At 51.3% G+C, this 26,380-nt stretch overlaps 12 protein-coding genes across 12 annotated transcripts; 5 read left to right on the top strand and 7 right to left on the bottom strand.

Moving 5' to 3' along the window:
- Positions 1-94: 94 nt before the first annotated feature.
- On the bottom strand, positions 95-1,553 carry CC1G_01833 (homeodomain type 2 mating protein a2-1; the record flags this gene model as incomplete). Its single annotated transcript, XM_001829101.1, has 3 exons — positions 95-991; positions 1,054-1,167; positions 1,218-1,553. The coding sequence occupies 3 exons, from the start codon at positions 1,551-1,553 to the stop codon at positions 95-97; spliced, it is 1,347 nt and encodes a 448-aa protein (XP_001829153.1).
- Positions 1,554-2,032: 479 nt separating this feature from the next.
- CC1G_01834 (homeodomain type 1 mating protein a1-1) lies at positions 2,033-3,984 on the top strand (the record flags this gene model as incomplete). Its single annotated transcript, XM_001829102.1, has 3 exons — positions 2,033-2,366; positions 2,424-3,024; positions 3,078-3,984. The coding sequence occupies 3 exons, from the start codon at positions 2,033-2,035 to the stop codon at positions 3,982-3,984; spliced, it is 1,842 nt and encodes a 613-aa protein (XP_001829154.1).
- A 276-nt stretch (positions 3,985-4,260) lies between these two features.
- CC1G_01835 (mitochondrial intermediate peptidase) lies at positions 4,261-6,839 on the bottom strand (the record flags this gene model as incomplete). Its single annotated transcript, XM_001829103.2, has 5 exons — positions 4,261-4,889; positions 4,942-5,601; positions 5,655-6,171; positions 6,221-6,737; positions 6,832-6,839. 5 exons carry the CDS (start codon positions 6,837-6,839, stop codon positions 4,261-4,263), a joined length of 2,331 nt encoding a protein of 776 aa, XP_001829155.2.
- Positions 6,840-7,161: 322 nt separating this feature from the next.
- CC1G_01836 (hypothetical protein) lies at positions 7,162-9,294 on the bottom strand (the record flags this gene model as incomplete). Its single annotated transcript, XM_001829104.2, has 7 exons — positions 9,113-9,294; positions 8,955-9,053; positions 8,736-8,889; positions 8,441-8,657; positions 8,044-8,267; positions 7,854-7,985; positions 7,162-7,794 (listed from the first exon to the last, which is right to left on the bottom strand). Exons 1-7 carry the CDS (start codon positions 9,256-9,258, stop codon positions 7,162-7,164), a joined length of 1,605 nt encoding a protein of 534 aa, XP_001829156.1. The 5' UTR covers positions 9,259-9,294.
- A 203-nt stretch (positions 9,295-9,497) lies between these two features.
- CC1G_01837 (hypothetical protein) lies at positions 9,498-10,193 on the bottom strand. Its single transcript, XM_001829105.2, has 4 exons — positions 10,075-10,193; positions 9,818-10,022; positions 9,661-9,765; positions 9,498-9,602 (listed from the first exon to the last, which is right to left on the bottom strand). Exons 1-4 carry the CDS (start codon positions 10,149-10,151, stop codon positions 9,588-9,590), a joined length of 402 nt encoding a protein of 133 aa, XP_001829157.1. The 5' UTR covers positions 10,152-10,193; the 3' UTR covers positions 9,498-9,587.
- Positions 10,194-10,373: 180 nt separating this feature from the next.
- On the top strand, positions 10,374-11,701 carry CC1G_01838 (hypothetical protein; the record flags this gene model as incomplete). The annotated part of the gene is made up of 6 exons (XM_001829106.2): positions 10,374-10,595; positions 10,648-10,817; positions 10,871-10,988; positions 11,039-11,244; positions 11,297-11,437; positions 11,494-11,701. 6 exons carry the CDS (start codon positions 10,374-10,376, stop codon positions 11,699-11,701), a joined length of 1,065 nt encoding a protein of 354 aa, XP_001829158.2.
- A 228-nt stretch (positions 11,702-11,929) lies between these two features.
- Positions 11,930-15,059, top strand: CC1G_01839 (hypothetical protein; the record flags this gene model as incomplete). Its single annotated transcript, XM_001829107.2, has 9 exons — positions 11,930-12,123; positions 12,177-12,221; positions 12,284-12,444; positions 12,497-12,702; positions 12,751-12,858; positions 12,910-13,726; positions 13,777-14,205; positions 14,461-14,690; positions 14,747-15,059. 9 exons carry the CDS (start codon positions 11,930-11,932, stop codon positions 14,987-14,989), a joined length of 2,433 nt encoding a protein of 810 aa, XP_001829159.2. The 3' UTR covers positions 14,990-15,059.
- Positions 15,060-16,043: 984 nt separating this feature from the next.
- CC1G_01840 (hypothetical protein) lies at positions 16,044-17,771 on the top strand (the record flags this gene model as incomplete). The annotated part of the gene is made up of 11 exons (XM_001829108.2): positions 16,044-16,059; positions 16,122-16,479; positions 16,539-16,572; positions 16,664-16,732; positions 16,833-16,886; positions 16,945-17,015; positions 17,065-17,126; positions 17,187-17,319; positions 17,376-17,437; positions 17,489-17,526; positions 17,583-17,771. The coding sequence occupies 11 exons, from the start codon at positions 16,044-16,046 to the stop codon at positions 17,769-17,771; spliced, it is 1,086 nt and encodes a 361-aa protein (XP_001829160.2).
- A 145-nt stretch (positions 17,772-17,916) lies between these two features.
- CC1G_01841 (SEC61) lies at positions 17,917-18,349 on the bottom strand (the record flags this gene model as incomplete). Its single annotated transcript, XM_001829109.1, has 5 exons — positions 17,917-17,929; positions 17,982-17,996; positions 18,052-18,139; positions 18,197-18,230; positions 18,287-18,349. The coding sequence occupies 5 exons, from the start codon at positions 18,347-18,349 to the stop codon at positions 17,917-17,919; spliced, it is 213 nt and encodes a 70-aa protein (XP_001829161.1).
- A 462-nt stretch (positions 18,350-18,811) lies between these two features.
- Positions 18,812-20,790, top strand: CC1G_01842 (hypothetical protein; the record flags this gene model as incomplete). Its single annotated transcript, XM_001829110.2, has 2 exons — positions 18,812-18,865; positions 18,904-20,790. The coding sequence occupies 2 exons, from the start codon at positions 18,812-18,814 to the stop codon at positions 20,788-20,790; spliced, it is 1,941 nt and encodes a 646-aa protein (XP_001829162.2).
- A 65-nt stretch (positions 20,791-20,855) lies between these two features.
- On the bottom strand, positions 20,856-24,402 carry CC1G_01843 (glycine dehydrogenase). Its single transcript, XM_001829111.2, has 10 exons — positions 24,057-24,402; positions 23,339-24,002; positions 22,586-23,286; positions 22,357-22,536; positions 22,184-22,303; positions 21,945-22,129; positions 21,858-21,887; positions 21,365-21,805; positions 21,061-21,307; positions 20,856-21,007 (listed from the first exon to the last, which is right to left on the bottom strand). The coding sequence occupies exons 1-10, from the start codon at positions 24,387-24,389 to the stop codon at positions 20,969-20,971; spliced, it is 2,940 nt and encodes a 979-aa protein (XP_001829163.1). The 5' UTR covers positions 24,390-24,402; the 3' UTR covers positions 20,856-20,968.
- A 409-nt stretch (positions 24,403-24,811) lies between these two features.
- CC1G_13705 (hypothetical protein) lies at positions 24,812-26,311 on the bottom strand (the record flags this gene model as incomplete). The annotated part of the gene is made up of 4 exons (XM_002912126.1): positions 24,812-24,902; positions 24,959-25,241; positions 25,839-25,924; positions 26,220-26,311. 4 exons carry the CDS (start codon positions 26,309-26,311, stop codon positions 24,812-24,814), a joined length of 552 nt encoding a protein of 183 aa, XP_002912172.1.
- Positions 26,312-26,380: the final 69 nt, after the last annotated feature.

The following is a 26,380-nucleotide window of genomic DNA, read 5'->3' on the forward strand; positions in this document are numbered from 1 at the left end:
CGGATACAACAACGACAGGAACCCAACAGTGCTAATAGTAAATCATCTTGACAGGCGGTCATATGCAAATGCCACCCATGCTTAGCTAACCTCTTCAGCTTGATGCTAGCTTGCCAGGGACCAAAGAGACTGGTGAAAGGGCGTAGGCATCGAATGCAGTCGCGAGTACACCCGCAGGCGCTCGGGAGAGGAACTGTGGCGAAGGTGAAGGCTCGTCGTCGCCCTGGATCAAAGGCAAGGTCGGATTCTGCCAGTTTTCTGGTGTCATTGGCCCAGTAAATGAGCTAACTGACGACATGGAACTATTGGACGATGATCGGGATAGTGCCCTTGAGGGCAGAGCGCTGGGGAGATAGTAGGGTGTGAAATCCCGATGTCTTACACTGGTTTTTGGGGCAGATCGACAGTGGGCATGAGTGGTAGTGGCCGATGCCGGCGAGGGCTGCGATGCAGATGGGGCGGGAGTTTGGACAAGGGCTGGGTGAGGGGCAACGATGTGCCCTATACATCTTGACGCATGCCAGGGGCTCTCAGACTCCGTTTCAATGGGCGGTCCCGCAATACGCGTCACCAGCAATGAATCGCAAATGGCAGCCATTGAGCATGTCTTTTTGCGAAGTTTGCTGGTCGGCTTCCCCGTCCTTCCTTCCGCGCAGAGGCCAAAGTCGCTTGGCTTACAAGGAAAGGTCTGGTCTCGATTTTGGGAGGACGGGCAGAATTTCGTCGGGAAGGCATATGAAGGCGGAGACACCGCGTCAAGGACAGTCGTTATGCTGGTGGAAGCAGACATTTGCTCGGGACGAGGGTGGGATGAGTTGATTGGTGGAGTAAGACGGCGATGGACGCTGGGAGATCGCTTGGACTTTGGAGCGAGGAAAGGCGCCATCGTCTCTTCCAGCGAGTCCAGAGATATTTCGACAGGAATTCTATCCATTGGAATTCTTTCGAGGCGCCTTCCTTCATTTCGGGCCCTGCGACGGTGATTTTGGAACTGTAATGGGATGTACAGTGATATAAGATCAAGGGATCTGTAATGAGCGAGGAACTACATACCCAGACTTCGATCTGTCGGGGGGTCATCATCGATTTTCTCGCAAGCCATTCGCGATCCCTTAACGGAGGAAATGCGTTGTATTCAAAGTATTTCTCCAGGAGCGGCGTATACTCCTACGAATACCGTAAACGGTGAGTTGTATAGACAAGACATGACCACCTACAGCATTGAATGGGGTCCTCTTGGGAAGGGATCTTTGCTCGCGCTGGGAAGTCGCGAGGTATTGCCCTTGCATTCGCGAGAGCCGTTGCTGGAATTCAGTCTCATATCTTCGCCGGATTGCATTGAGACGCTGTGTATGAGTTTCGGGCTGGGACTGGAGGGTACGAGTGTTGGCTTGCAGATACTTCCTGCAGACATTATTGTAGTGCTGGCGATAAACACCCTGGAGGTTGACTGCTGCCTTCTGGACTCGAGATGGAGAGTTGGCAACGACACTAAGTGAGAGAGTTATGTCGTCCAGAAAGGGTTGAAGTTCCTCCGGCAGGTCGAAGGTCATCGCGTTAAGAGTTGGCGGGTCTGGGAAGCAATCGGTCTAGGAGCAAGCCCACAAAAACCTCCAAAGAAACGTAAGACAGGCGATGTGCCGTACGTCCTCGGATTCGACGCTGAAGCTTAGTCTGGATGCTTGTGCTTTGTTTAGGTTCATTTGGAGAACAATTGGTAAAAGAGCCTGAGCAATTTGATGCGCATTCTTGGGTATGTAGCGCTTGACAAACTTCAGACATTGGAGGCCATAGGCACTGCGTGTTCTATTTTCTACGAGCATATCCTTCATTTTCTCGAGACTAGTCGAAATGAATTAAAATGCTGGCACATGTTGCCTCGAATGATACGATGAGGGAAGGTAAGGGGAATCAACAACATCAAAAACGTCTCACGACAAAGACAATGCGGGGTTTGAAATGAGGAAGATGGTGCTGTTGAGCAGAACCAACTCATGCTTGTTCCCCATCATCCTCCTCCATCTCTCCAACGATGGTCTCCGCCGGCAACACCCCCTCCTCAGATGAGGACATTCGCCAGCAGCTATCCAAGTTCGAAACAGATTTTTTTGAATCCGTCAACAACGAATCCGATAATGGCCTAGAATCGTTCGCCACTGCTTGGGCCTCTTTCAGCGAAACAATATATTCAATCTCCAGTAAACTCACACAAGACACGCTCGATCTCGTATACAGCTTTGCGACCGTAGTGGAATCATTGTCATCGGGTGTCGTTGACGCTCTCTCACACCCAGCTACAACCGAGCTCAATCAGGTCTTGGAAGAAAGCCTGGTTGCAGTTTCAACTGAGGATGAGAAGTCGGATGGTAAGAAAGTCCCAAAGACCTTGAGAGTTATTCTAATCCCCCTTCTTTATCATCCAGCTTCTCCTGCTTACATCGCGCCCGCCGTCCAATGGCTCTACCAAAACCTCCACAATCCTTATCCCTCCCCCCAAGTTCGAGAATCAATCGCGACTAAGAGTAAATCACCACGAAAGGATGTCGATAATTGGTTCGTCGATGCTCGTCGCCGGATTGGCTGGAATGATGTTCGCAAGCGTTTCTTCGACAACAAGCGCGCCAAGATTGTCGAAGCTGCCCAGCAATTCTTCGACGACAATGATGCAGGACTCTCAGCCGAGCTTCAGTTCGCGTTCGCCCAGGTTACCTCTAATGCTCGAACTCTGTACCAGAAGGTCTCAGAGAGCAGCTTGGCAGTAACGTTGGACAGTGCTGTGAAAGACATGACGCCAGAGCTCAAGCGTCAGCTTCAATCCGAGAAACGCAAAAAGCTTCAAGGAGAACAAGCGGCGGCGGCTTATCCCTCCCCGGAACGGTCGCCTCTATCATTACAGACTCACCTATCACCCTCTGTCTCTGCACCTTCCCTGCCCGAACGGACTTCGCCTACTGGCAAGCGAAGACTCTCCCCTACTATTGATTCCGATGACGAGCGCGCTGAGCGCTCCAAGAAGCGTCCAAGGTATGTTCCGGGCTTGACATTTCACGTTTCTCTTTTGCTGAAGGAGCTTCTAGGCTTGATGCTCCCGCTACAACGCCACCGCCTTCAAAACGGGTGTCGAACTCTCTTCCATCTCCGGCTCTCTCAGAGTGTGCCGCTCTTAATGAAGGTCTGGCTACCGTTGAAGATACCCCCTCCACATCCGCTCCCGTTGAAGTGTCGAAGAAGCGGAAGCGCAGGCTATCAGAGAGTGACGGAACCCCGTGCCGCAAGAGGCCGCAAAACGCAGACAACCGACCCCGCCCAGTGGCTGTTTCTGATCCCTTGCCCCTCCCCACTTCTGATCCCGAGCTCAACGCATGGTTGGCGTCATTCATGGATTCGCCTTCCGCGTCTTTCTCATCTGTTATCCCTCCGCCTGTCTCCATCGTTGAGACTCAGGAAGTGACCGCTCCCCTGGAGATTGAAATCTCCAATTTGCCTTTCGAGCCTCTATCTGACCCATCGTCCTCTTTTACATTCCCCTCGATCGACCTTTCCAACATAGGCGGTGTGAATCTTGATGCTGGCCCATCGGAATGGTTCTCGGATCCTGCCTTGAACTCCATGCAACCTTCAACCTCTACCCTGAAACAAACTTTCCCGGATTTCGACTTCGACTTCGATTCTCATCTCATCACCCCTACATGTCAGCCTGCACTTGCTGAAGTGCAAGGTAATCCTATTGACCACAGTACCTTTTTGTCAACCAACACCACCCAGAGCTTCTGGGGCACTGAAAACGCGTATCCTCCTCCGGTCACCTTTGATTTCCCTACTTCCCAACCATGCCCCAGTCCGACGGCTTTGCGAGCGGCACCCCAAGCACAGCCCGTTGTTCCATCCTTGTCACCATCAGAAAAGGAAGCAAAGCGGCGAGAGTTGGCTGAAGTGCATGCCAAATACGTTGCGCTCTGCGCTGAATTGGCGGCGTCGGCATGATACACATGTATATGCCCATCTCACTTCGGTTTCCATAACTTATCCCTTATCTAACCTAGGAATCCCCTAATCCCCTTCGCTTTCAACATCAAACCATGCATCTTGCTTTGTATTTGCTTTCGACATTCATCGCATCAACCAGGCATACTATCCAACCATATTCAATGTATTTGTATTCAGTCGCATTATCATTAGCTAGTGTATACCATACCACATACGATATACCACATGTACGCAACTCTAACAGTCCCAATGCATTATTAAATCTCCGACAATTTAATGCCTTCCGCCAACGCCAACTTCATCCTCGATCCTCCATCGTCCAACCTCCCTCATGGCTTCTGCATCTCCAGCAGCCAGCTCTGGTGCGTCAAGCAATGTTGCAACCATCTCCCAAGGGTCTCTCGCACCTCCCCACCGTAGTACCTCTCTCTTGTACTTCTCGCCCAATTCCCTATCCAAAGGATCCTTGGAAAAGACCTTGGACCACACTCTGGAGGCAATGGCGCGATCGAACAGGTACGAGTAGTACGTCGCACCGTATCCAAAAAGATGGCCAAACTGAGTCTGGTAGGAAGTGCCAGGCACATACGGGATAAGACCGCGCGTGTTTTGCAGGTTCCCGTATTCCCGTGTAGAATCGAATGAAGGGTCGAGGACGGTGGGTGAGTGGTAAATTTGGTCTACGACCGCGAGCATGATTTGGGAGTAGGTGTCGATGGCGTGGCAAGGGTCGTGATGGTGGTTACCAATTTGACGCAGTGTTGAAGTGCCATCGGCGTCGAAGAGGGAAAGGACGGCGGGGGAGTTGAGGAAGTGCTCCATGAGAATGGAAGGGAGTTCGACAAAGTCGGTGGCACAGCGTGTACCGGAGACATTCTGGTACTCTGTTCTACCAAGCATGGCTAGGGGGCCCTGTCAATTAAGTTGTCTAGTAATTTAATCAAATTCACTCACAGTGCATGGCATGGCCCATTTCGTGGAACAAAGTTTGCACTTCGTGCCATTCGAGAATAGTGCCACCCTTGGATACAGTTGGCCTTGTAAATTCACAGAGCAAGACCACCAAAGGCAGCTGGAAGACACCCTCCTGGTTAGGAAGTCTGTGTCGCTTCACAGCCTCGAATTCCTGCGACTCCAGGATCTGCAGCTCCGCGCCTTCAAACATCCCATCACCTTGCTCGTCATCGTCATCTGTCCGTCTTGAACATCGAACTGTGTAATGAGCTGCTCCACTGGCTTTGCCTCGCCGGGCAAAGAGATCCGCGTAAATCCACCCAATGATACCTTGGTCTTCATCGACCACTTCGAGCTTCTGAACGTCTGTATGCCAGACTTCGCCGGAAGCAGAAGGTACCGGGCGAAGAGAAACACCATAGAGGTGGCGGAACAGCCGGGAGAGGCCCATGAATACAGTTCCAAGAGTCAATGGCGGAAGGGGGATCGGTGGCGCTGGTGGATCCGGAGGGCAATAGAAGTCGCGGTCCCAGGCCTGTATGATAGGTAGTGAAGATAGTCCATGGTGTGCTTGTTTTCTTTGTGCGAGGGTGCGTAGGGCGCTCCTCGCAAAGGGTCGTGTGTGGTCAATTAGTGCGTCGAGGAAGTTAGTAACATTATCTGGGTTGGTTCCGTCAGTTTTCGATTTCTCAGAATTTGTATTTTGGGCATACCTGGGGTTTTGGCCATCTTGTCGTCAAGTGTCATGTGAGCAAAACTTTCCCTTCCAACCAGCTGGGCAAGCTCTGCTCGCTTCTTCAATAGTGCCTCTAGAACTTCTATCTGCTCCTGGGTACTAGAGTTGGCCGCAAGGTACAGCCTTCGCCTCGGTTCCTCGTTAGGCGCAGACCGCATGATCATATGCGCCTGCAGGGAACCAGGATAGATCTGCAGATCCCTGTTCGTAAACTGGGCTTGCAGTTGTAGCCGGACCCCCATCCCCTTGTCCTTCAGTCCAGCCAAATCCGAAGCCTTGATAGACGTCGGAGGTCTTGGGGTGCTCGCATTTTCCAGGAATTGGCGCCCAAGTACGAGAATGTCGGAAGATAGTGAAACGAATTTGTTACGTTGCGCAGGGGGTAGATCTATTGCAGACTTTTCGAAATCACGCCAGAAAATGAGGGCTGTTTGGTAGGCCTCCGGACTGAGTGAGTTCACGAGCGTGGGGTTGGATAGGACTTGTTTGAGGACCTGGAAGGATTGAGTTGTCCGTAGAGCTTTGACTGGAATGAGAACGCACCTCATAGAGACCCGTATGTGTATTTAACACGTTCATGAACTCGCATAGAGTCTCGTAGGCGTGGTTGGCGGCCTCAACCCACAGTCGGTCGGGATGAGCATTTCGAACGAGCTCGGCAAGGTCAATGACCCCACACAGCATGTCGCTGAGACGGTCGAGATTCTTGACGACCTTTGCGAGCTCATGTTCCGACTTTCCCGCTTCCAATATCCGTTGTGTGAGCAACTGGGCTCGAACGAGAGTGGATTCCGCCAATGACACGAGAGCGCGGGGATGGGTTAGGTTCGGATGACCAAAGAGCCCTGTCGTGTTGAAGGGTGAACGCAGCTTCGAGCCATTTGGCTGGTCAAACAGCGCTACCAAAGCCTTGTCATCGAGCGATGCTGGAAGGTGGCGTTGGACGTGGGTGGCCAAAGTACGCTGAACCTGGTGCCGGTGTCGCTGTTGGTGGACGAGACAGCCACGAAACCTGTACAACTGTCTTGCAGAATGTCGTGCAAGAACAGTCCTGGCCGAGCTGGATAGCATCGGGCCAGTGAAAAGGGGGAGAACTCGAGACAAGCTGAGGAAAGGCTCAGCGAAGGATATGTGCTCTGGGCAAGATGGCCAACTTTAACATTTCCGCCCAATTGACCGAACCTCGCCATTTGATTGGCCGATCACTTTCCTTTTCCTTTTACGTTGCTGGTCGACTTGGCCCCGGTCTTCCAAGTCCACAATACTGTATCTCGAATCGTCATTATAAACACTGTCTATTGATTGCTGGAGAGGATGAAGTGCTATATATATCCAGAGATTGTGACTACAGACTACGATATTTTATGATATGTGAGTGAATATGCAACTAAGTTATGTGCAGGTGAAATGGATGATGGTCAAGAAAAACGTATGACTAGGAGAGATGTTAAGTTAAGCGCACGTCGAAAGCAAAGTCCAAAGGATCACGAATCGTCCACGGCCATGGGCGAAAGACTGCCATCCATGCTGGCATCATAGCTCATCTCGCTCTTGCTGCGCCCATTGGATTGAGTCCATTCAGCCTCGTCAACGGCCGTGGTGCTCGCCGAGTTGACTGCACCATTCTTCGAGGCGTGTGTTGACGGGGCATCGTCCCCGCTCATAATCGTATCCACAGGACCACCTGGCGACGAATCTTCACCCTCCCCTGGAATTGGCTCCACGGCATAAACCCAAAATTTGGACCTCTTTTTCCCCGGAATTTGTTCCACAGCCATCTCTGTAGGTTTGAGAGCCGCTGCACCAGAATTCTTGATTTTTAGACCGCTAGATGCAACCCCAGATGTCGAACCCTCGGTGCTGACGGTGCTCTCCTCCGTCTTGGCTCGTTTGGGGGCGCGGTCGTCGTCGAATTGTGACCCTCCCGACCGCGTTGACCGTCTTTCGCCTCTCCAATTCTGCCATGAGTCCGCCGGTGAATGATCCCGATACGAGGACTTCGTTACACGACTGGAACGTCGAGTGGCCGTCGTAGCAGCCTGCCGGCGCCGCCGTGAACCGCCAGAGAAACTGTCCTCCTCCATATCGTCTTGATATCTATATTCGTCGCCTTCGTCCTGATGATTACCAAAGGGATAAATAAACCACGTCACATAATTGAATAGAGCACTTTTACCTCACTGTCGAAGTCGTTGTCATAGGTATACACCGGGCGCTTGGTGCGTGTGCGGGTACGGGTTTCCCGCAGCTCGGCCTGTGCGAGCAGTATCCGTTTCTGCTCCATCTTTCTGCGAACTTTGGCAACGCGCTAAGGTCTCGACGTGAACAATCGATCGGCGAGCTTAACCTTGACAGTAATGCCATACCGTTAGTTCGGCATCAATGGCCTCTATGCGACCTTCTAGGGTCGCAATCAAATTGTTGTGGGACTGCTCCAGTTTCGACAGTTTCAGGCCTTTCTTCGGCACGGGTGGGGCGGCCTTCTTCAACTCTTCAATGAGAGCGAGATAACTGTCCCGGTCTGAGGAGACGGACTGGAATGTGGCAGTCACTTTCCATGGGTTGGTGGAAGCCCATACACGAGGTGAATCTAAAGGGGGACAAAAACACGTTAGTACCAATCCTGATACTGGGGGGATATATTTCCAACGGCAAGGTCCGGTGCGCATTCACCGTGAAAGCGAAGAGATCATGGAACAGAACCGCAAATACACGCAAATACTAATTTCGGCGAGAAAGAGAAAAGAACAAATGTGCACGGACCATCTGCAATCCAGTATCGTTTTCGCGAACTGTCCTGGCCGACAGGTAGAAGTTGGAGGTTTTCCTGGCTTTTGGGGTCTGAGGGTTCTGGCTTAGGTTCTGTGGCTTGGCCCTTCTTGTGCTTGTTATGCACAATTCCCCAAGCGCGATCGATGGTCGCTTTAATGGAAGGAGCGTGTGTGAGCTGCAGCTCGACTAACACGCGGAGGACTTTGAGCTGGGTGAAAGGAGACGGAGGTGTCAGGATCCAAAGTTCGACCAGGCCGAACAGGGCCAGCATAATCCATCGACGCACTTTGAAGTCCCAGTCGGCGGAGAAGAAGCCGCTTTGTCGACCCTCGAAGGGGTCGACGTTGCGGTGGAGATCATTGTCCCAGAACACAGTTCTTTCGTTGGTCTTGAGAAATTCGGACAGCACGCTAGCCACGGTGGTGGATATTTGATCCGCGCTGAGACCGCGAAGACGACATTAAGCATTTGCTAGTCAGATAGACGTCTCTGAACGTGCATTCACCTCAAATTACGCGTCTGAGGTTTGAGATTTAGGACGAAGGTGGTTAGAAGCTGTGTCAAGATTGGGTGAGGCTCTTTAGACATTAGGGCTTCCTCTAGACTGTATGCAACACGTCGCGCTGTCAGCGGCGAAAACATTAAAATGGACGGAACACGCACTCCATAGGTGTCTCCAAACCCTCCTTTCCTCTGAGATTGGTGAATTTACAGAGGAAGGAGTAGATGAAGAGCGACTCCCAACGGTCGCTTGGGTGAACTGCATTAGACGGTGGACATATGTGTGGTTTGGGTTCTGCAGAAGACATTTCAGCGTCGAAAACGACGCGACGGTGGAGTGATGTGGGTGTAAGAGAGCAAAGGGCGTGTGGAGAAAGTTGGGAGATCACAGTTTGATACTGTCACATTTACATCCCTGGAACAAATATTATACTACAATACCTATTTCAGGCACCTTCCGGCCCAATTTAAACTCAGGGAATTTGTCGCGTTATTCGGTAAACCAACGGGACACAGGTCGGTTGCTCGCGAGCGGTGGAGACGGCAGAAGACTGGTATAGAGAATCGATTGAAGAAAGCAAGCACAAAGGTGTATATACACTGAGACCAGGGCAAAGGAATAGGGTAATGGCACGCCTTAGCCAGGTCCGACCTGGTTTCAAGCTACGTTCAGAAAGGTCTTGAAATATAGAGAATGACCACAAACATACTTTGGGGATGTCGTGGTGCTCACTGAGGGACTCCAGATGACTGTTGAACTCGGCGACGCGGTCCTTGTGCGTCTTCTTTGCAAGCTTCGCGACACGTTGAGCCAACTGTAAGATTCTCGGTAAGCTCATGTCCAATGCAGAAGAAGCCCGGACGCACCCTCTGTCGTTGAACCTCTTCGAACCGTTTCTCAGCCTCCGTCTTGCGCGAGGAAGAGCTTTCCGGGTTTACGCTGGGCGAATTTCGGCTGCTACTGCCAGAGGATGTCTGGACAAGATCCTCGGATTGGAGCATTTCCTTGATCTTTTCCCGTTCAATCTTCTTGTCTGCATCATCAGACTTGGATTTCGACTTCTTCTTCTTCCTAACTTATGCATTAGTCTAAGTGTAGCCGCTTTAAAGAGGAGTGTACGCACTTCTTCACAATACCACCATCAACCACACCCTTCAATTTAAGACCCCCGCCTGGCCTAAAGTCGTATTCTGAAGACATGTCGTGGCCCACAGGAACGAAGTGAGGACATGGGCGTTTGAGATCAAGGAGTGTGTGTGCGAACCGCGGGCTCGGCGTGTGCTCAAAGGGGAATGGTTGCACGTGCCTTAGCGGCGACGTTCAAGCGACCCCCGAAAATACTTTATTCCCGCAACGCCTCATCAGTTCGCGGTCGCTGTCCCAGTCGTCCCAGTTGACGACGTCTACGCCTAGGGTTCGACCATGGCCTTACTTTCCTCACCGTTCGCCTTGATTCAGTCGACACCGCCTGTGACCAAGGCATACACGGGCGCGATCATCATCTCCTCGGCGGTTTATGGATGGTGCTGGTGGAGAGGGCTAGCGTCGGATGCAGCCTATTACATGACTATGATACCCGGCTCATGTCTATTCACGCCATGGGTCTTCCTGACGTCTGCCTTGCTAGAGGCGTCAATATTGGGGGTGAGCCTACCTCTCGTCGTGTGCCCAAATAAACAACTCATCGGGACCCTAGTTCATCTTCTCAATCATCTTCATTCCCCCCTCTCTCCGCTACTTGGAACGGCTATGGGGCAGCATCGAAACTCTCAAGTTCATCGTCGTCACGATTGTGTTTTCCAACCTAATAACCTTTGCGGTAAATTGGATTGAGTACCTTTTGTTTGGAAAGCCAGAGCTGTTCCTGTACGTCATCTAGTTCGAGGGCTCTGAGTGACACTCATTATCGCGTCTTTCAGATTCGGAATGAAATACCATGGTCAAATGGCCATGCACATCGGAGTCCTCGTCGCTTTCACACAAATCATACCCGAGTATCACGTCCAGGTCATGGGTGTTCTTCGAGCGCGAGTGAAGGTACTGTGCTATCGATTCCATATCGCTCTCTGTGCTCAACTCCAGCACAGACATTACCCATGGCATATCTTGGACTATCAACGGTCATGTGCATCATTGGCTTCCAATGCCCATGGATAATCATCCAATTTGGATGGTTCGTCAGCTGGATCTACCTTCGCTTCTACAAGAAACACGCAAGTGACATCAGCGGGACGACATACGGAGATCGCAGCGAGACCTTTTCACTTGTGTCTTGGTTCCCTCCATTTGTCCAGTACGCAGACCATATGCACTCGGGACTCCACAACATGCTAACCTTACCCTAGCTATCCCCTCTCAATTCTTGGAGACAAAGTGTACAGCCTCGCGACGCGATTGCGCCTCATCCCCAAATCATATGGTGACATTGAAGCCAATGGTTATACTCAAGTTCCCGGAGGTGCCAGAGCGGAAGCCGAGAGAAGACGGTGTGTTAAAACTTGCTCTCGATGGATTCTGTAGGCTCATCGCATTAACCCCCTAGCGCCCTTGCATTGAAAGCACTGGACCAACGAGTTGCAAACACGTCCTCGCCCGTGGGCTCCAGTTCCACCAACCCCCGATCGTATCAAGCGCCGAATCTCTCAACGTCGGAGAGCGGTTTGTCCCAATCTTCCTCTCAAAACGGCAGTACCAGCAGTCAAGAGGTCGACATTGCCGAATCCAAGTCCAAGTCCAAGGTGTCCAGTTGATAGCTTGGTCGCACCATGGTCACTTATCCCTACATTCGTCTTTCCTCTACTGTAATGATTCACGATGCGTAATGGCTCCTAGCTATGCCGTCCACGTTGTAATAATGGAATGTTTAGAGTTGCCCGACGCTGGTCACCGTCAGTGTGTTGCTCGGTGCTTACTAAGCAGGAATCTTGTCACCAAAGTGGAAAGCACGATAACTTGTTGAGCGTCAACTTGGACGCACCATGTTCCGCTCTCAGTCCAGTGTTGCAGCGTCCAAGCCGGTATCCACGTTCTATGGTTTATCAAGTGCCAGCCAAATACAAAGTTCGCTGTCCAGTTCAAGCGGACAGCCCATTGACACCGACGAGCTCAATCCCGACGCACTCTTCACCAGGCATACGGTCTCCGAGGTCAAGGTCATCCAGCAACGATTACGGTGAATAAGATTGGTTGGCGTCAGCCTCTGAAGCGTGCTTACAATGTGAACAGACACGATGCTGAGGTCAAGCAGGAGGAGCTTCGACTTATGGTCGGGTACGTGGTCATCGTCGAAGTAACCTTCCCCGTTGATTTAACGGCGTTCTCTGAAAGCGTAGAGAACGGTATCGCGACCTGATCCAGGCGTCATCTTCCATTATCTCTATGAGCTCTTCCGCCCAAAGGGTATTGTCCGCGTTTGAAGAGTCCAAGGGCGCCATCTTAGCTCAGCAAGAACCTCCATTATCGAGCCATACGACGGCGTTTGGCGGTGTAAATGGTGCGTAGCGCCATCAGCCTAACATTCGTCCCCGGTTCTGACAAGATCATAGACCGACATCTACATTCCCTGCAGACCTTGTCGGCTCATCTCAAAGTTCTACTGGACGCGCCTGAGCATCTCTGGCGATTCATCGAGAAGAAAAAGTACCTCTCAGCAGCGTGGTTATTCTTGTTCATCCGAGTCGTACACCGAGGTTTAGTCCAACAAGACGACGAGGAAGAGGAATCTTGGACGAAGGTTGGGATTGACGTTCCTGTACGTGTCGATAGCTCATTCATCCACAATGGCCCCTGATGGAAGTAGAGCGAATTTCCTCTGGTGCAACGGCAATGGGACGAAGTGTCCAGCTTCAGATCTCAAATCATACACAAAGCGACGCTATCCCTTCGTGAACTCAACACATCCGCCTCTGTACGTTTGCGGCTAGAAGCTGTCTTTCCTACGATGTCTAACTCCGTGTAGGATATCTGCGCCATCCTAGCCGCCCTCCATCTTCTCGATTCTCGCCCCCTCAGCGAAACCTTCGCCGCTCTCCTCACTCAACGGACGAAAGCCTTAACCCCCCTCATCTCCTGGAGAATCCAACACAAACTTCCTCTTTCTGCTAATGGACATGCAACTTCCGATGATGGCGAAGGAACCCGAGAGTCCTCAGGCATGCGGTTACGCTCAGTCAAAGAGATTCTTCAAGCTAATCAAGACGCTTTGACGACTATAACCGACACTGTATCCGCTGCTCGAAAGATCTTTGAAGCTAGACCTACCCAGAAGACTTCCTTGATTACTTCACTACTCAAAGCGATTGCCAATGAGGGTGATGCCGGTGTTTTGCCCCCAGACCTTATCCTTTCGACCCACACCCTCCTTGTTAACTCGACATCCTCCGCACACTTCCTACTCCTTCCTCCCAACTTGCAAGCCTATCGACCGTACATCGATTTATCCTCTGCGTCCACCAACTACTCACAAATCGATTTCCAACGCGCCTTGGGCGATTGGTTCAGCAAATCTTCAAAGTCTTGGAAAGATGCGGCTGATGCGTGGTTCACTAACCTCGCCAATGTTGCGGAGATTTGGGACGTTCGCGGTGCTCTAAGGAAGAAGATCCAAAATTCAGAGTTGGAGTACTCGGAGAAGGAGGAGATGTGCGGAATTTTGGATACTATATCCCGGTCGAGGGCGTTGGTGGTGTGGAGATCGGCTTTGTCGAACGCGTTGGACTCTTTCAAGAAGGAGGTGTTCGTGTTCTTAGCGAAATCAAGGAAAGAGGTCACATCAGGTACAGTGTGTTGCCGCATCTCACGAAGCCTTTGTGCTCACCGATCTCAGGAGACACGCACTTCAAAGCTCCTCCCCCGCCAGTGACATCCTCACAAGCCTCCAAGGCACTTGACCTTCTCCCCTTCCGCCGGTATCAATCTGCTCTAAAGCAATATCTCCTTGGGCGAACAGCGCAGTTGGATGCCGTGGTGGCGATCCTCGAGCAATGTGCGAGAAACATCCAGAAAGACCTTGCTGTAGTTTTCTCGGATACGACCGATGAAGGGAAGTCTTTTGGCCAGGGCCTCGTTGATGCGTACCAACCAGAAGCAGAGTCCACCGCTGACGTCGTCGCCTTGACTTTGGAGGAAGCGGTGGACAGTGCATTGGGAGGGTCAAACACTGACAATCTTGTTGGTCTGGCAAACATCGCTGATGATTTGGGCTCCTCGTCTATCTTCATTACGCATATTGGATGTCGTCGCGATGTCGTTCAAAGTAAGTGGCGTCCAACGTGCCCCAGTCAACAAATCGCTGACGGTGGCTTGTTTAACAGAGTTCAGAACACGTATAGATTTCGCCCTTGATCGCGTTGTCCAGGAATGGAGAGATAGAATAATAGATGAAGTATTGGAATCTCTGTCGGAATCTCCTCCGCAGACAATTCCTTCATCTGGTGCGTTAATCACTTCGTGGACAGGATGTATGGTTGACCGGCCGCTAGTACTTGGCCCTTCCCCTCGTCTGCTCCAGCGCTGTTGTCGCTTTCTGGAGCGTTACGGGACCTTGGCGTCAGGCAGGAGTATATTCGTCACCAACCTATCGCTCAGCAAACACTGCGCCTATTTGTGGAAAGGTACCTGGAGGATGGTCCCAAACCTCCACATAGCCAAGATCTACTGTTCTTAAAGGCAATCTCACAAACCTATGGTTCTGACTGGCAGGAGGTCATAAAGTCGCTATCAGATAGTCTCGGTGATTCGGTATGTATTTGCGACTGTTCTGCTCCGTGGAATGTCCATTAAACCACTTTCGATAGGCACCCGACTCAGATGAAGCGGACAAAGTTGCAGCCGAACACCTGGCCAGAACACAGACTCTGTTGTCGCTTTTGCTACCGTCAGCGTCTCGGCTCCAGGCTTCGACTGCCGGAGCAGCAGCGGGACAGTTCCTGCTTTTCGACAGTCCATCGTCGAAGCAGGAGTATCAGCCTGCCCTGGAGGTGGCCAAGCCCAGTCCTCGCTTTGGGCTGTTGCTTGTCGGATCCGCCGGGGCACCTTAGGGTTTACAACAGTCTTTCACTACTACATTGCAGTAGACAGACATTCGAGCAATCGAGCGTTGATGCCCGATCTTAAAGCGGATGGAGACCCCGATTTTCGAGGGTGTCAAGGCCAGAGATGATACTTGTGACTTAGTCCAGTACCTGAAATGCATCAAAAGGTAATTTCCACTGTGTTCTTTAGTTGAGCCAACGTCATATATTAACAGGTAAGTTGTAGTCTTTTTGGTTCCATGAATGGAGAGATTAATGATGTTGACCGGTTCACGCTGAGTGTTTCCTGCTTGTGTTTTCTCCTTTAATAGCCTTCTCTCGAGTCTGTATGCAACGCCGGCTTCCCATAGATGTCGATAAATGTGGCCTGAGGTCTAACTTCACCAACCAAGGCAACCGCCACCCAAGCGCCGTCCCAACCTTTGCAACCTTCGCGGTCATTGTCATTATTCACATTCAGGTCCAGACCCACCGACATATACATAGCACCAACCCGTCATCAGAACTTTCCCAGCTAAAGTAGCCTGCATGTCGAATTCAAGTGCGTCAGTTTTTCGCCAAATATGGGCCTCAATTTCGACATACGGGGCTTGTCCGAGAGCTGTCGTCGATGGTTGCCCCGATACATATGCATGTCGCCATAAAACGAGAGGCTCTTTAGACGTTGGTTTAGGTTGCCGCCGCCCGTCCCCACCCGCGATCCAGAGTTCTTCTCCCCTGCCGCCTTCTCTGCCAACTCAAGCGTCCTTGTCGAACAATCTACCGGGAATCGACAGCTGCCTTGCGCCTCACGACGACCCCGGGGAGAAGATTGAAGATTGGAACGTTCCTTGATTGTCCCGCTGAGGTGTTCCCTTCCGGCGAAGAAGTTGCTTGAAAAAGGTTCAAGTAAACTCAAGGCTTCGAATTCCTTCGCTGAATCTCCCTCTCCCTAAACTCCTCTCCCGAGTCGCTTTACGCCCCCTTCCCGATGCCTTCTCTCGGAGAGCAATAATTCTAATCCTAAACCATTTTTTCTTCCTCGCTTGAAGAGTAGCGCGACTTTCTCCTGCAGTGTGCAATGTTGTCGGATTCTGGTGCGTCCTCTCGAGCCCTCGTTTTCTTCGTTCGTGGCCTTGGAATTGATAAAAGTATACAGGATCGAGCTTGTTGGATGCTCGAGGAATCCCTCCCACGCCTGATCTGAGGACCTACTTCCCGGTCTACCTCGCGCTGCACATTGCAGGGGGGCATGTTGGCCTCCCTGTCCTTGTCGCGACATGCCTCTGCTCCAAGTCTGTGCTGCGCCATCCGACACTTGTCAACTTCTTCACCACTTGGATCATACATTCTGTGGCGTCGTGTCTCTTGTCAGGTCCACTCTCCATTCCATTGCAGGCCCGCGCTCATGTTCAGGCTAGGCTGTACTCAACGGGCCTCAAGGCAATAGACCCCAATACTCCCCCAGGACCTCTATGCCTCGCACAATCCGCGCTGCTACATGGCACTCTGCCGATGTAAGGCATCCTCAATCTGTCAATCTAATTTTTGCACCATCGCTAATCTATCAAACCAGGTGTGCTACGGCGACTCTAGTCGTCGTGATACAGGTAAGAACACCGGATTCCTATCAACTCCTCCTCCGGCATCCAACTAATCCACCGCTGTTCCCTACTACTTCCTGTTGCATGTCTGCTATAGGCCTGGTCCACATTCCGCCAGCCAGAACTAGCCAACAAGAACTGGTCTCGGTCTTCTGGTCTCATCGCTGTAAGCAGCAATCATTCATGCACCCTGTCCTGGATCGAACGACGTCTGACCCTTGATGATGAACCTGTCTATTTGGTTGCCTCGCCACCCTTCCTTTTAGAAACTTGTCGTTCCCTATATTGTCTTTTTCGTTTATACCACAGTCACGGCTGTAGTACGTCTCCGTGCCTTCTTTGCATTCTTGAGGTGTTGCTAATTCAGGTCTGTTACAGCTTCAACACTATACCCCGGAATACGTGAACGCTTCCAACGGTCTTTACTGCACCTACTACAAGGATCCATTGTACGTTCATGAGCCCTGTGATCTGCGGTTAGGCTAACTCGACTTGAAGTCGCCGATATGGCGTCACAGTGTACTGTATTGTAACTCTATCATTAATCCTTCTCATCGAGTGTGCGTTTCCCTTCGATTTTATGTCCCTCACTGGCCCACCCATTGACGCGAATTTAACAGTGGCCATCGGCCTTCGCTACTTCTTCATGTGGAAACACATAACAACTGTATTCCCTTTGGCCGATAGAAGCACTTCACCTGCGATTGCGGTGCGCTTGACGCTGTTTAATGTGTACTCCATATTCTCCCTTGCGTGAGTATTCCGTTCCACCGTTCGCTACGCAGGTCGTGTGACTTGCGATCCTGTAGCACGGGAATCACCTTTGTTTCCAACAACCCGCAACCGTGGCCATACATTGTCCAGGCTGGAAGTACGTGTCGCACCGCAGTTTCCCAACACACATACTGAATGAAAGGTCTAGTGCCGCTTGCCGTGGCTCTGGTCTTTGGCTGCCAAAAGGTGAGGACATTCGTCCAGAGATGACAAGGGGTATAGTTGGCTGACATCCATACCAGGATTACTTCCTCGCTTGGTGCTTCTGGAAGAAGAAACGAAAAGACGAGGCGCCAGAGTGCACGTTTAGATGCCGCAAACTAGATTCTGTAGCTGATTTGTTGCGGCGGACACCATCTTCACCTTCAATATTGTTGACACCCTCCTTAGCCACAAAGAGCCAGAATGATATCGAGGTCTCGCCCGTTTAACAGATCGTTGAGTGTTGGTTGGGTCTTGCAGTTCGTCGCCATGTTGCACACACGAGGGTTTTGCCAGGGGCCCGGTGCCCCAAATTAAATGGGATAAATATCCGGCGATAGTACAACAGAGAACGAGAGAGAGATAAGAATACAATCAGGCGCCGCCCCTGTAGGAATACAGTCAACACAGTGGCAAGGTCAAGGAAGAGATGAACATACACAAGGATGTTGTTTCTGAGAGGGAGATGTTAGTCCACGTGGAAGCAACGTCAGAGGGGGCAATACGCACATTGGGATGTGGATAAGCTTGACAAAGTAACCAATGAAGCCCATGACTGCGAAGCCAACAGCGACTGCCTTGCAGATTTGCGTGAACTCTGTTACAGTGACCTTCGTTAAGACAATTCCTCAAACCAGAGGGTAATATAACGAACCCTTCTTTGAAGGTTTTGTGCACCGTGTCAAGAACTATATTGACTTGATTAGTATCTCGAGACTGCGGATGGATTGTACGCGGTACACACCTGCTTTCCATCTTGGAAGAACTCCTGGGGGACCTCGACGAATTCACGAATCTTCTCGGACATGTTGAAGGGTAAAGGAGAGAGGGATTGGTGCAAAGCTCGAGGCGAGTGCGCTGGCGGAAACAGTTAAATCACGGTTCCCACGGCTCGACACGTTGACGATCTCACACCGTGACCTTCGGCGTCAAATTCAGAAATCTCTTCCTCTCGGCCAAGGTATCTACCAGTTTCACAAATCATCATGCTGGTCACTGACAAGTTTATGTTTTCATAGCCCGTGTGACCACGCATGAATGATTGGGAGCAGGCTGCTTCGACCAGTTAGCATCCAATTTGCGCGGTTGAGCTCCCACCACATCCACAAACCAATATGCAGTCAATTTATCCGGAATGCCGCGACTTCCCCCGCCGTTGCTGTCGCAATTCCAGTTAAAGAGATTGTCCAGAAACTTAGGGAAACTCAAAAGATATCCCAAGTCCACACCCTCTACCCAACCCTTCTCAAGGCCTTGAAAACAGATTCCAATGCCTGCCAATATCTGCAGGAAGAGGACATTCGGAATCTTTTCCGGATGTTGGGTTCGTCCGGTCGACCTGAAGACATGCAACGTATACAGGAAATTGCAAAACTCCTTCCCGAGTTGCAGATCAAACCTACAGTCCAGTTGTACAATGCGGTCACGGAAGGTCTCGTCCAACGCGGGAACCCGCTACCGGTTGTCGAATGGCTCACCAGAACGTTACCGACTCTACCAGGAAAGAACGCCCCCCGCGTTGAAGACCTCAACTACTGCTTGCAGAGGCTATCGTTTCCTTCCTACCAGTCGATACAACTCGCCGTGTCCCGGCTTTGCTCCCCAGGAATGTGCCAACCGAATGCAGAGTCACTTCGAATCGCCCTCCGACGCACTTGGGATCTTTGCGAGGACAGTGACCCGACTACAACATTCGCCACCTTTCGCAAGCTCCTCAACGCCTTTCGGTACTATCGGATCGGTTGGGAACAGGAAACATCGTCCCTCTTGTTTCAGCTTTTCGCGAGTGCTGGCGAGGAAAACATAGGCTACCAGGTACAACAAATCTACGACCAAACCCATGCCTCAAACTCGACCCAGTCTCAAACGCTACCAGATTGGTTGGCACAGCTGAAGGAATTCAGAGCAAACCACGACATCCCATCCTCCCTGGATTTCATCCGTTCCCGAAACGATGTCAACTACGGGAATTCCAGAGACGCTGGTTATGTCATCTTGGGGGACACCCGTTCCTTATCCGACCTGAAGCTCGTCGATGAAGTGTTGGGTAGTCGATGGAGGACCTCCCGTTGGTGCAAGGTCGTCCGAAACCACATTTTGAAAGGCGATGTCAAAGGCGCTCTATCCATTTACCACGCTGCTCGCATTTCAGATGTCCCCATCATTGCGGCACTAGTGGATCCCATCCTGCGAGCCTTGTCTTGCGTCACTCACGTGGTACCAGACGAAGAAATCGATATTGCGCTTGACATCTACAACCACTTGGTGGAGGTCCACTCGCGCAACGAACATGACTCCAGCAACCGTGTTCTCGACCAATCCATTGTGAACAGTATCTTTCGGATACTATCCAAGTGTAAGGACCCCGAGAAGTATCAAACCGTCATCGATCGACTTCTGCAAGACATGGGAAACTACAATGTCACCATCTCTTCGGAGATCGCGCAAGCCCTGATCCTCATCCGCATGAAGGGGTCTTCTACAATCGACGAAGCAATGGACGCATACCGTTCTGGAAGAAAGCGCCTCACGACTTCAGCAGATTACACCGCCATCCTCCGACAGTTTGCACAACTTCCATTTGGCCTCAGCTCCATCAGAGAGTATTTTAACATCGTCAAGGATATGCGACGTTCCGGGATGCGCGTCACACAGACCGTTTACTGCATTGTCCTAACCCGTATCGGTTTGGCCGCGACGGACGCAAGATTTAACGGAAAGCTTAACCACGAGCTCCGTGAACTGTTATTGAACGCCACCCGCCGCGTCCATGATAACCTTACCCTCGATCCCAGCATCTCCCCCACGCCGGCAGTGTTTGCACAGCTAATCAATACTTACCAGCGACTAGGTTGCTTGGGTGACGCGTATCGCGTTTGGGAACTCATGTATCTCACCGGGACATACAACGTCCGCTCCATCAGCAACATCCTCGACGGATGTGGATGGGCAGGCGACGAGTTTACCGCCAGGGCTGTCTGGGGCAGGTTGGCGAAAGACCACTACAAGTTTGACCGAAAGCACTGGGAGACATATATCGAATGTCTTTGCAGGTGCAAGCGGATCGCTAATGCAGTCAAGGTACTTCAAGAGATGGAGGCAACAGGGCACGACCAAACCGAAGCTCTCCACATATTGCTGAAGTTCGCTCGGAAGGAGAGCGTCGAAGAGGCCGTTATCAAGACCATTCGCACACAGAATCCTGCATTGTATGATAGATATCAAAGTCGGTACAATTCCACACCGTGATCCAAAGAAAAATCTAGACGAATATACGCGTGCGTCTCCGCAAGGTCTAAAGATACAATATCGATGAAAAACATGTCGCGTGGTTGAGCAGCGAGCGTTCGTAAAAGAGGGCTGGCCAGACCGTCTAGAGGAATAGAAGCCTGATTATAATATTACAGTAGTTCTACGAGGCCAGCATCTAATTGTCGGCGAGTTCCTCCACAGAGGGGCAGTCGCACTGGAGGGTCAAGTCAGTGACGAGGTAGGGGTTCAATGATGCAATAAACTTACGACAAGGTTCATGTCACCATAGGCGTCATCAAGGCGTGACACTGTAGGCCAGAACTTCTTCTCTTTAAGCCATGGCAGAGGATAGGCAGCGGTTTCGCGAGAGTACGGTCGGTTCCATTCGGCTTCGGACAGTGCGATAACGGACATGGGGTGAGGGGCATTCTTGAGGACGTTGTTGTCCTTGGGCTGCTTGCCAGTGATAATATCTTCGGCCTCCTTGCGGATTTGGATCATGGCATCGCAGAATCTATAATTCGGACATCAGGCGACAAAGGAAGAATGGAGGGAAATACAGGCTACTCACCTATCCAGCTCCTCAAGAGTCTCCGACTCTGTGGGTTCGATGAGCATACAGGTAGAAATGGGCCACGAGCAAGTGGGAGGGTGGAATCCGTAATCCTGGAGGCGTTTGGCAAAGTCGGTAACCTTCAGTCCCGCAGCCTTGTCAAACTCGGCCAAGTCGATGAGAAGCTCGTGGGCAACACGACCCTTCCCGTTCTTGTACCTCAGGGTATAGTGGCCAGACAATCGGCTGGCCATGTAATTGGCGTTGAGCAGGGCGAGCTTGGACGAATCGACAAGACCCTTCCCGCCGAGCATCTTAATGTAGGCCCACGAGATCAACAGGATGGAGGCACTGCCGAAGGGTGCTGAAGCGACGGGCTTGATGGCCTTGGAACCCTGACCCTCCATGTAGGGGTGTCCTGGAAGGAAGGGCGCGAGATGTTCGGCGACGCAGATGGGTCTGGATAATAAATTAGCAAGTGAACAAACCATGCTGAACGGATACAACTCACCCAACACCGGGTCCTCCGCCTCCGTGGGGACTATAAACAGGACGTTTAAATAATTGTGGTGGTCCATGATATACCTGACCGACTTACATGGCAAAGGTCTTGTGCAGGTTGAGATGGCAAACGTCACCACCGCATGTCGCAGGGTTGGTAAGACCGACTTGGGCGTTAAGGTTCGCGCCGTCGAGGTAAACTTGACCACCATTCTGATGGATGATTTCGCAAGCGGCTTGAACACCATCTTCGAACACTCCGAAGGTTGACGGGTAGGTGATCTAGTCAAAGCATCAGTACCAATGGAAAGGAAACAAGAGAAGACCCGAATGTACCATGAATGCGGCAAGGTTATCCTTATGCTTCTCAGCCTTGGCTCGAAGATCCTCCAAGTCGAGATTACCATCGTTGTGAACTTTGACAGACACGACCTTGAGACCTGCCAACACAGCGGACTAGAAATCAAATAGATCAGCAGTGCCACAAACGGGGAGAACGTGAGACGTACGGCGGGGTTGGTTCCATGGGCACTGAGAGGAATCAAGCAGATGTCTCGGTGCCCTTCTCCCCGAGACTCGTGATAAGCACGAATGACGGAAAGACCGGCGTACTCTCCAGTAGCACCAGAATTGGGCTGCAAAGATGCTGAATGGAAGCCAGTGATCTTGCAGAGGTAGTCCTCCAATTCCTATGCGGGTGTCAGACATGGTCTACTCCAGAAAAAGAAGGCCAAATACCTTGATGATGACCTCATAACCCTTCACCTGATCAGAGGGCGCGAACGGGTGGACACCACCGAATTCAGGGAAGGTCAGGGGAATCATACTGCTAGTGCTGTTTAGCTTCATCGTGCAGCTACCCAGAGGGATCATAGAGTGCGCCAGGCTGAGGTCCTTGCCCGCGAGGTGATGAATGTATCGCAACATCTCGGTCTCTGAGTGATGCTTGTTAAAGACGGGATGAGGCAAGAACTCAGACCTTCGTTGGAAGCTTTCAGGAATGGAGACCTGCTGAGGTTCGGCGAGATCGGCCAGAGACACGCTCGGTTTCGAGGACGCGGATGCGAAGACATTGATGAGCCTGACCAATTCTTCTGGAGTAACGCTTTCGTCAAAGGTGACGCCCACGCGCCTGCTGTCGATTTGACGGATGTTGATTTTAGCCGCAGCTGCCGCCTTGTGAACAGCATCTGCGCTGGAGGTGGCCCCGGTAACATCCAAAGTCAAGGTGTCGAAGAAGACGGGGTTCTCGGTCTTGTAGCCCATGGCTTCGACCGAGTTTTTGAACACTTGGGTAAAGCCATGGACCTTGCGAGCAATCCTCTTCAAACCTTCGGGACCATGGTAGACGGCATACATTGCCGCCATGTTGGCCAAAAGGGCTTGAGCTGTGCAAATATTGCTGGTAGCCTTTTCGCGACGAATATGTTGTTCGCGAGCTGGTAACATTCGTGAGATAGGTAACACAAATGACAGCCAGGTTAGACTTACTCTGCAAAGCCAGTCTGTAGGCTGGTTTACCTTGAGCATCGCGGCTGAGGCCAATAAGACGGCCCGGCATTTTTCGCTTCAGCTTATCAGTGACGGCGAAGAACGCAGCATGGGGGCCTCCATAACCTGCGGGAACGCCGAAGCGTGCGGAATTGCCAACAACAATGTCCGCTCCCCATTCCCCTGGAGGGGTGATCTGGGTCAGGGCAAGAAGATCCGTTGCGCAAACAACGTAGCCCCCAGCCTTGTGGGTCGTGGCAGCAAGCGAACCCCAATCTTTGATGTTGCCGTCAACATCTGGGTATTGAACGAGCACACCGCAAAGATCCGATTGTATCTTTGGGTCCTCGACCAGCTTCGACGCGTCCCCGACGACGACGTTAATATTGAAGCCCTTTGCACGGCTTTCAACGACAGCCAGAGTTTGAGCGGCGATTCCGGAGTCGACAATGAAGGTCTTCTTCTTCGAGTTGGTGGAGACAAAAGACATGACCATTCCCTCTGCCGCTGCACTTCCTTCGTCGAGGAGGGATGCGTTAGCAATGTCCATCGAGGTCAACGACATGACCATGGTTTGGTAGTTGATAAGCGATTCTAGACGTCCTTGCGCGATTTCAGGCTGGTAAGGGGTGTATTGGGTATACCATGCGGGGTTTTCCATAACCTAGCAAAAAAGGTCAACTAGGAATGACAGTCGTACATTGCACGATATACCCACATTGCGCAAAATGACGGGTGGAACAACAGCGTTGTGATAACCCATTCCAATGAAGCTTTTATAGCCTTTATTCATCGCCCCAAGAGCTTTGGCGGTCGCATGAAGTTCCGATTCGCTCAAAACTGGGATGTTTTCGTTGGTGACGGACGTGTTGGAAATACGAATATGTTTGGGGACGGTGTCAGCAATGAAGGCATCCATGGAGTCGTATCCCAATTGCTTGAGCATTCTGGAGGTCTCGCCGTCATCAGGGCCGATATGCCTCTCCTTGAAAGTGTCCAATGGGGCGAAAAGCGAGGACGGCTGCTTGAGGCTGGCCAGACCTCTAGTCATTGGACGAACCCATGGCCTGAGGGGAATAAAACGAGCAAAACGGTGTACTGGACGTAGAGGAGCGACCATGGTGGAGAGTGGGGAAGGTGGGAGGTGGGGGAGGCCAAGGGAAGGTCCCTGGCTTTTGCTTGGTTTTGGCCATTCACCGAGTCAAGGCTTATCGACGTAATTATAGGCTGATTTCGGAAAATAAAATAAAACCTCACTAGAAGCAGAAATCAAGTCCAAAACGTCCGGGAAAAGGGCAAATAATTCACGAAAGGATTTTTCAGACTTGGGTATGGATTTTGGTGAAGACAAACTGTGGTCAACTCGTCAATTCCAGTTTTCGCTTGCGAACAGCGTCACAAAAACTTTTTCTCCCTCTCGTCTGGCTCGGAGCCACGGAACGCCGCTGCGAAGTTCTGCCGCGTGACGTCACGTCACGAGCTTTGACCCCGGAGCTCGGCAATTAAAGCCAGTCCATCCCCACACGCATGTCGAGCAAAGTCCAATACCTCTTCCGCACGGATTCTAAAGGTCGTAGTTAGAACAGGACCGACTTTCGGTCGTCAAAATAGCCTACTCACGGGGGCTCTAAGTCACCGGAAAACCTCTCATGAGGAATATGCAAACCATTCGACTCCAATTCTTCCATTACGACCTGCATCGCGTCGGACACCTTCCGTGAGGCGCCCTTGCTCGTTATCTTCTCTTTGTAGAATTCGGCCACATTGTAGATGTAGGCGAGTGCTTCGTTCCGACTTGGACTTCGAGAGACCGTCAAATTAGCTAGGATGTCTTGCTGTTTCTCCAGCGTGTCTCCATTGCGCACGAGTTCATACTTGCAAGGGATGAGCAAACCGGGAGCTACTGAAAGCAAAAAGACCTACAATAAGCTCGTAGCTGGCCTGGGGAGAGGGTAAATACACCTCTGAACAAGCGATTGCTGATGCTACAAATGATAGAGTCTGGACGCTTGTTAGCGTTCCTCGCCTTACATGTTTCAACTATTAACTCACATCAAGAACGAGCTGTTCAACCCCACCGGTCGTCACCAAGGCATCGAATTTGACAACCAGAAAGGAAAGAAGACCCAGGACTGAGACCCAAAGCTCTTTCCAGTGATAATCTAGAAACCGCTTCTGTAAGTCTTTAGTCTGTGTCGCGTTGCAAAGACGCACCCAGTCGGATTCGACGGTCTTGTAAGTACCAAACGATACGATGACAGATCCAGATACACTTGCTACGATGTACTGGTGAGTCCATTGAGAATAAACTGCATTGTTTGGTATACCCACAGATGTGACTGCGTCGATAACCGCCGATGTAAGTTATGGCGAAGCCACAGATTACAGCAATCAAGGACCTCGCAGGCAAGCTGTCGCCTAGGCGGGGGTATTGGCAGCTTAGGGAGCCGCTAAGAGTCCCGTTAGCCAGTGGGAATCATTTCCGGCTCAGAATGCACACCTGTCGACAGAGATTTACTCCAGAGGTTATCTTGGAGGTGAACACCTCCACGGCTTGCTCGCTCTCGACCAAAGTCAGGAGTGTGTCTAACGCAAGGTTTGCATACGAGCTCGTCCTTGGGTCAGTCGATGCTGATGATCCATGCGTAAAGAGATGCGATGCGAAACTGAGTAGAGATGCCAAAGGCGAAGAATTATGCGCTTTCGCCGGAGACGTGCTGTCTATTGTCTGCAACAGCGTCTGAACAAAAGCTCGGTTCCCTCGTACAAACTCATAAAAGGGTAGCAAGGAGACAGCAGACACTACAGGTCTGAGTTAGAAATCGTGTCATGGCCTTTAGCACAAGTCTGTTCGTCGTAAGCAAAGGTAGGATGGACTTACTGCGGCTTTCCTGGCTCGCCATTGGCGTTATTGGACCAAGCTGAATTCTGAGCTACAGTCGATATCAACCGGTCAGGTCGCAAGAAAGACATGGCGTTGGTAAAGGTGGAAGCGAGATTTCCGACGGAAACTTCTGTAGTGCATGCATCGGTGTATGCTCT

Source organism: Coprinopsis cinerea (assembly GCF_000182895.1).
Source record: "Coprinopsis cinerea okayama7#130 chromosome 1 map unlocalized cont3.1, whole genome shotgun sequence".
NCBI lineage: Eukaryota > Fungi > Basidiomycota > Agaricomycetes > Agaricales > Psathyrellaceae > Coprinopsis > Coprinopsis cinerea.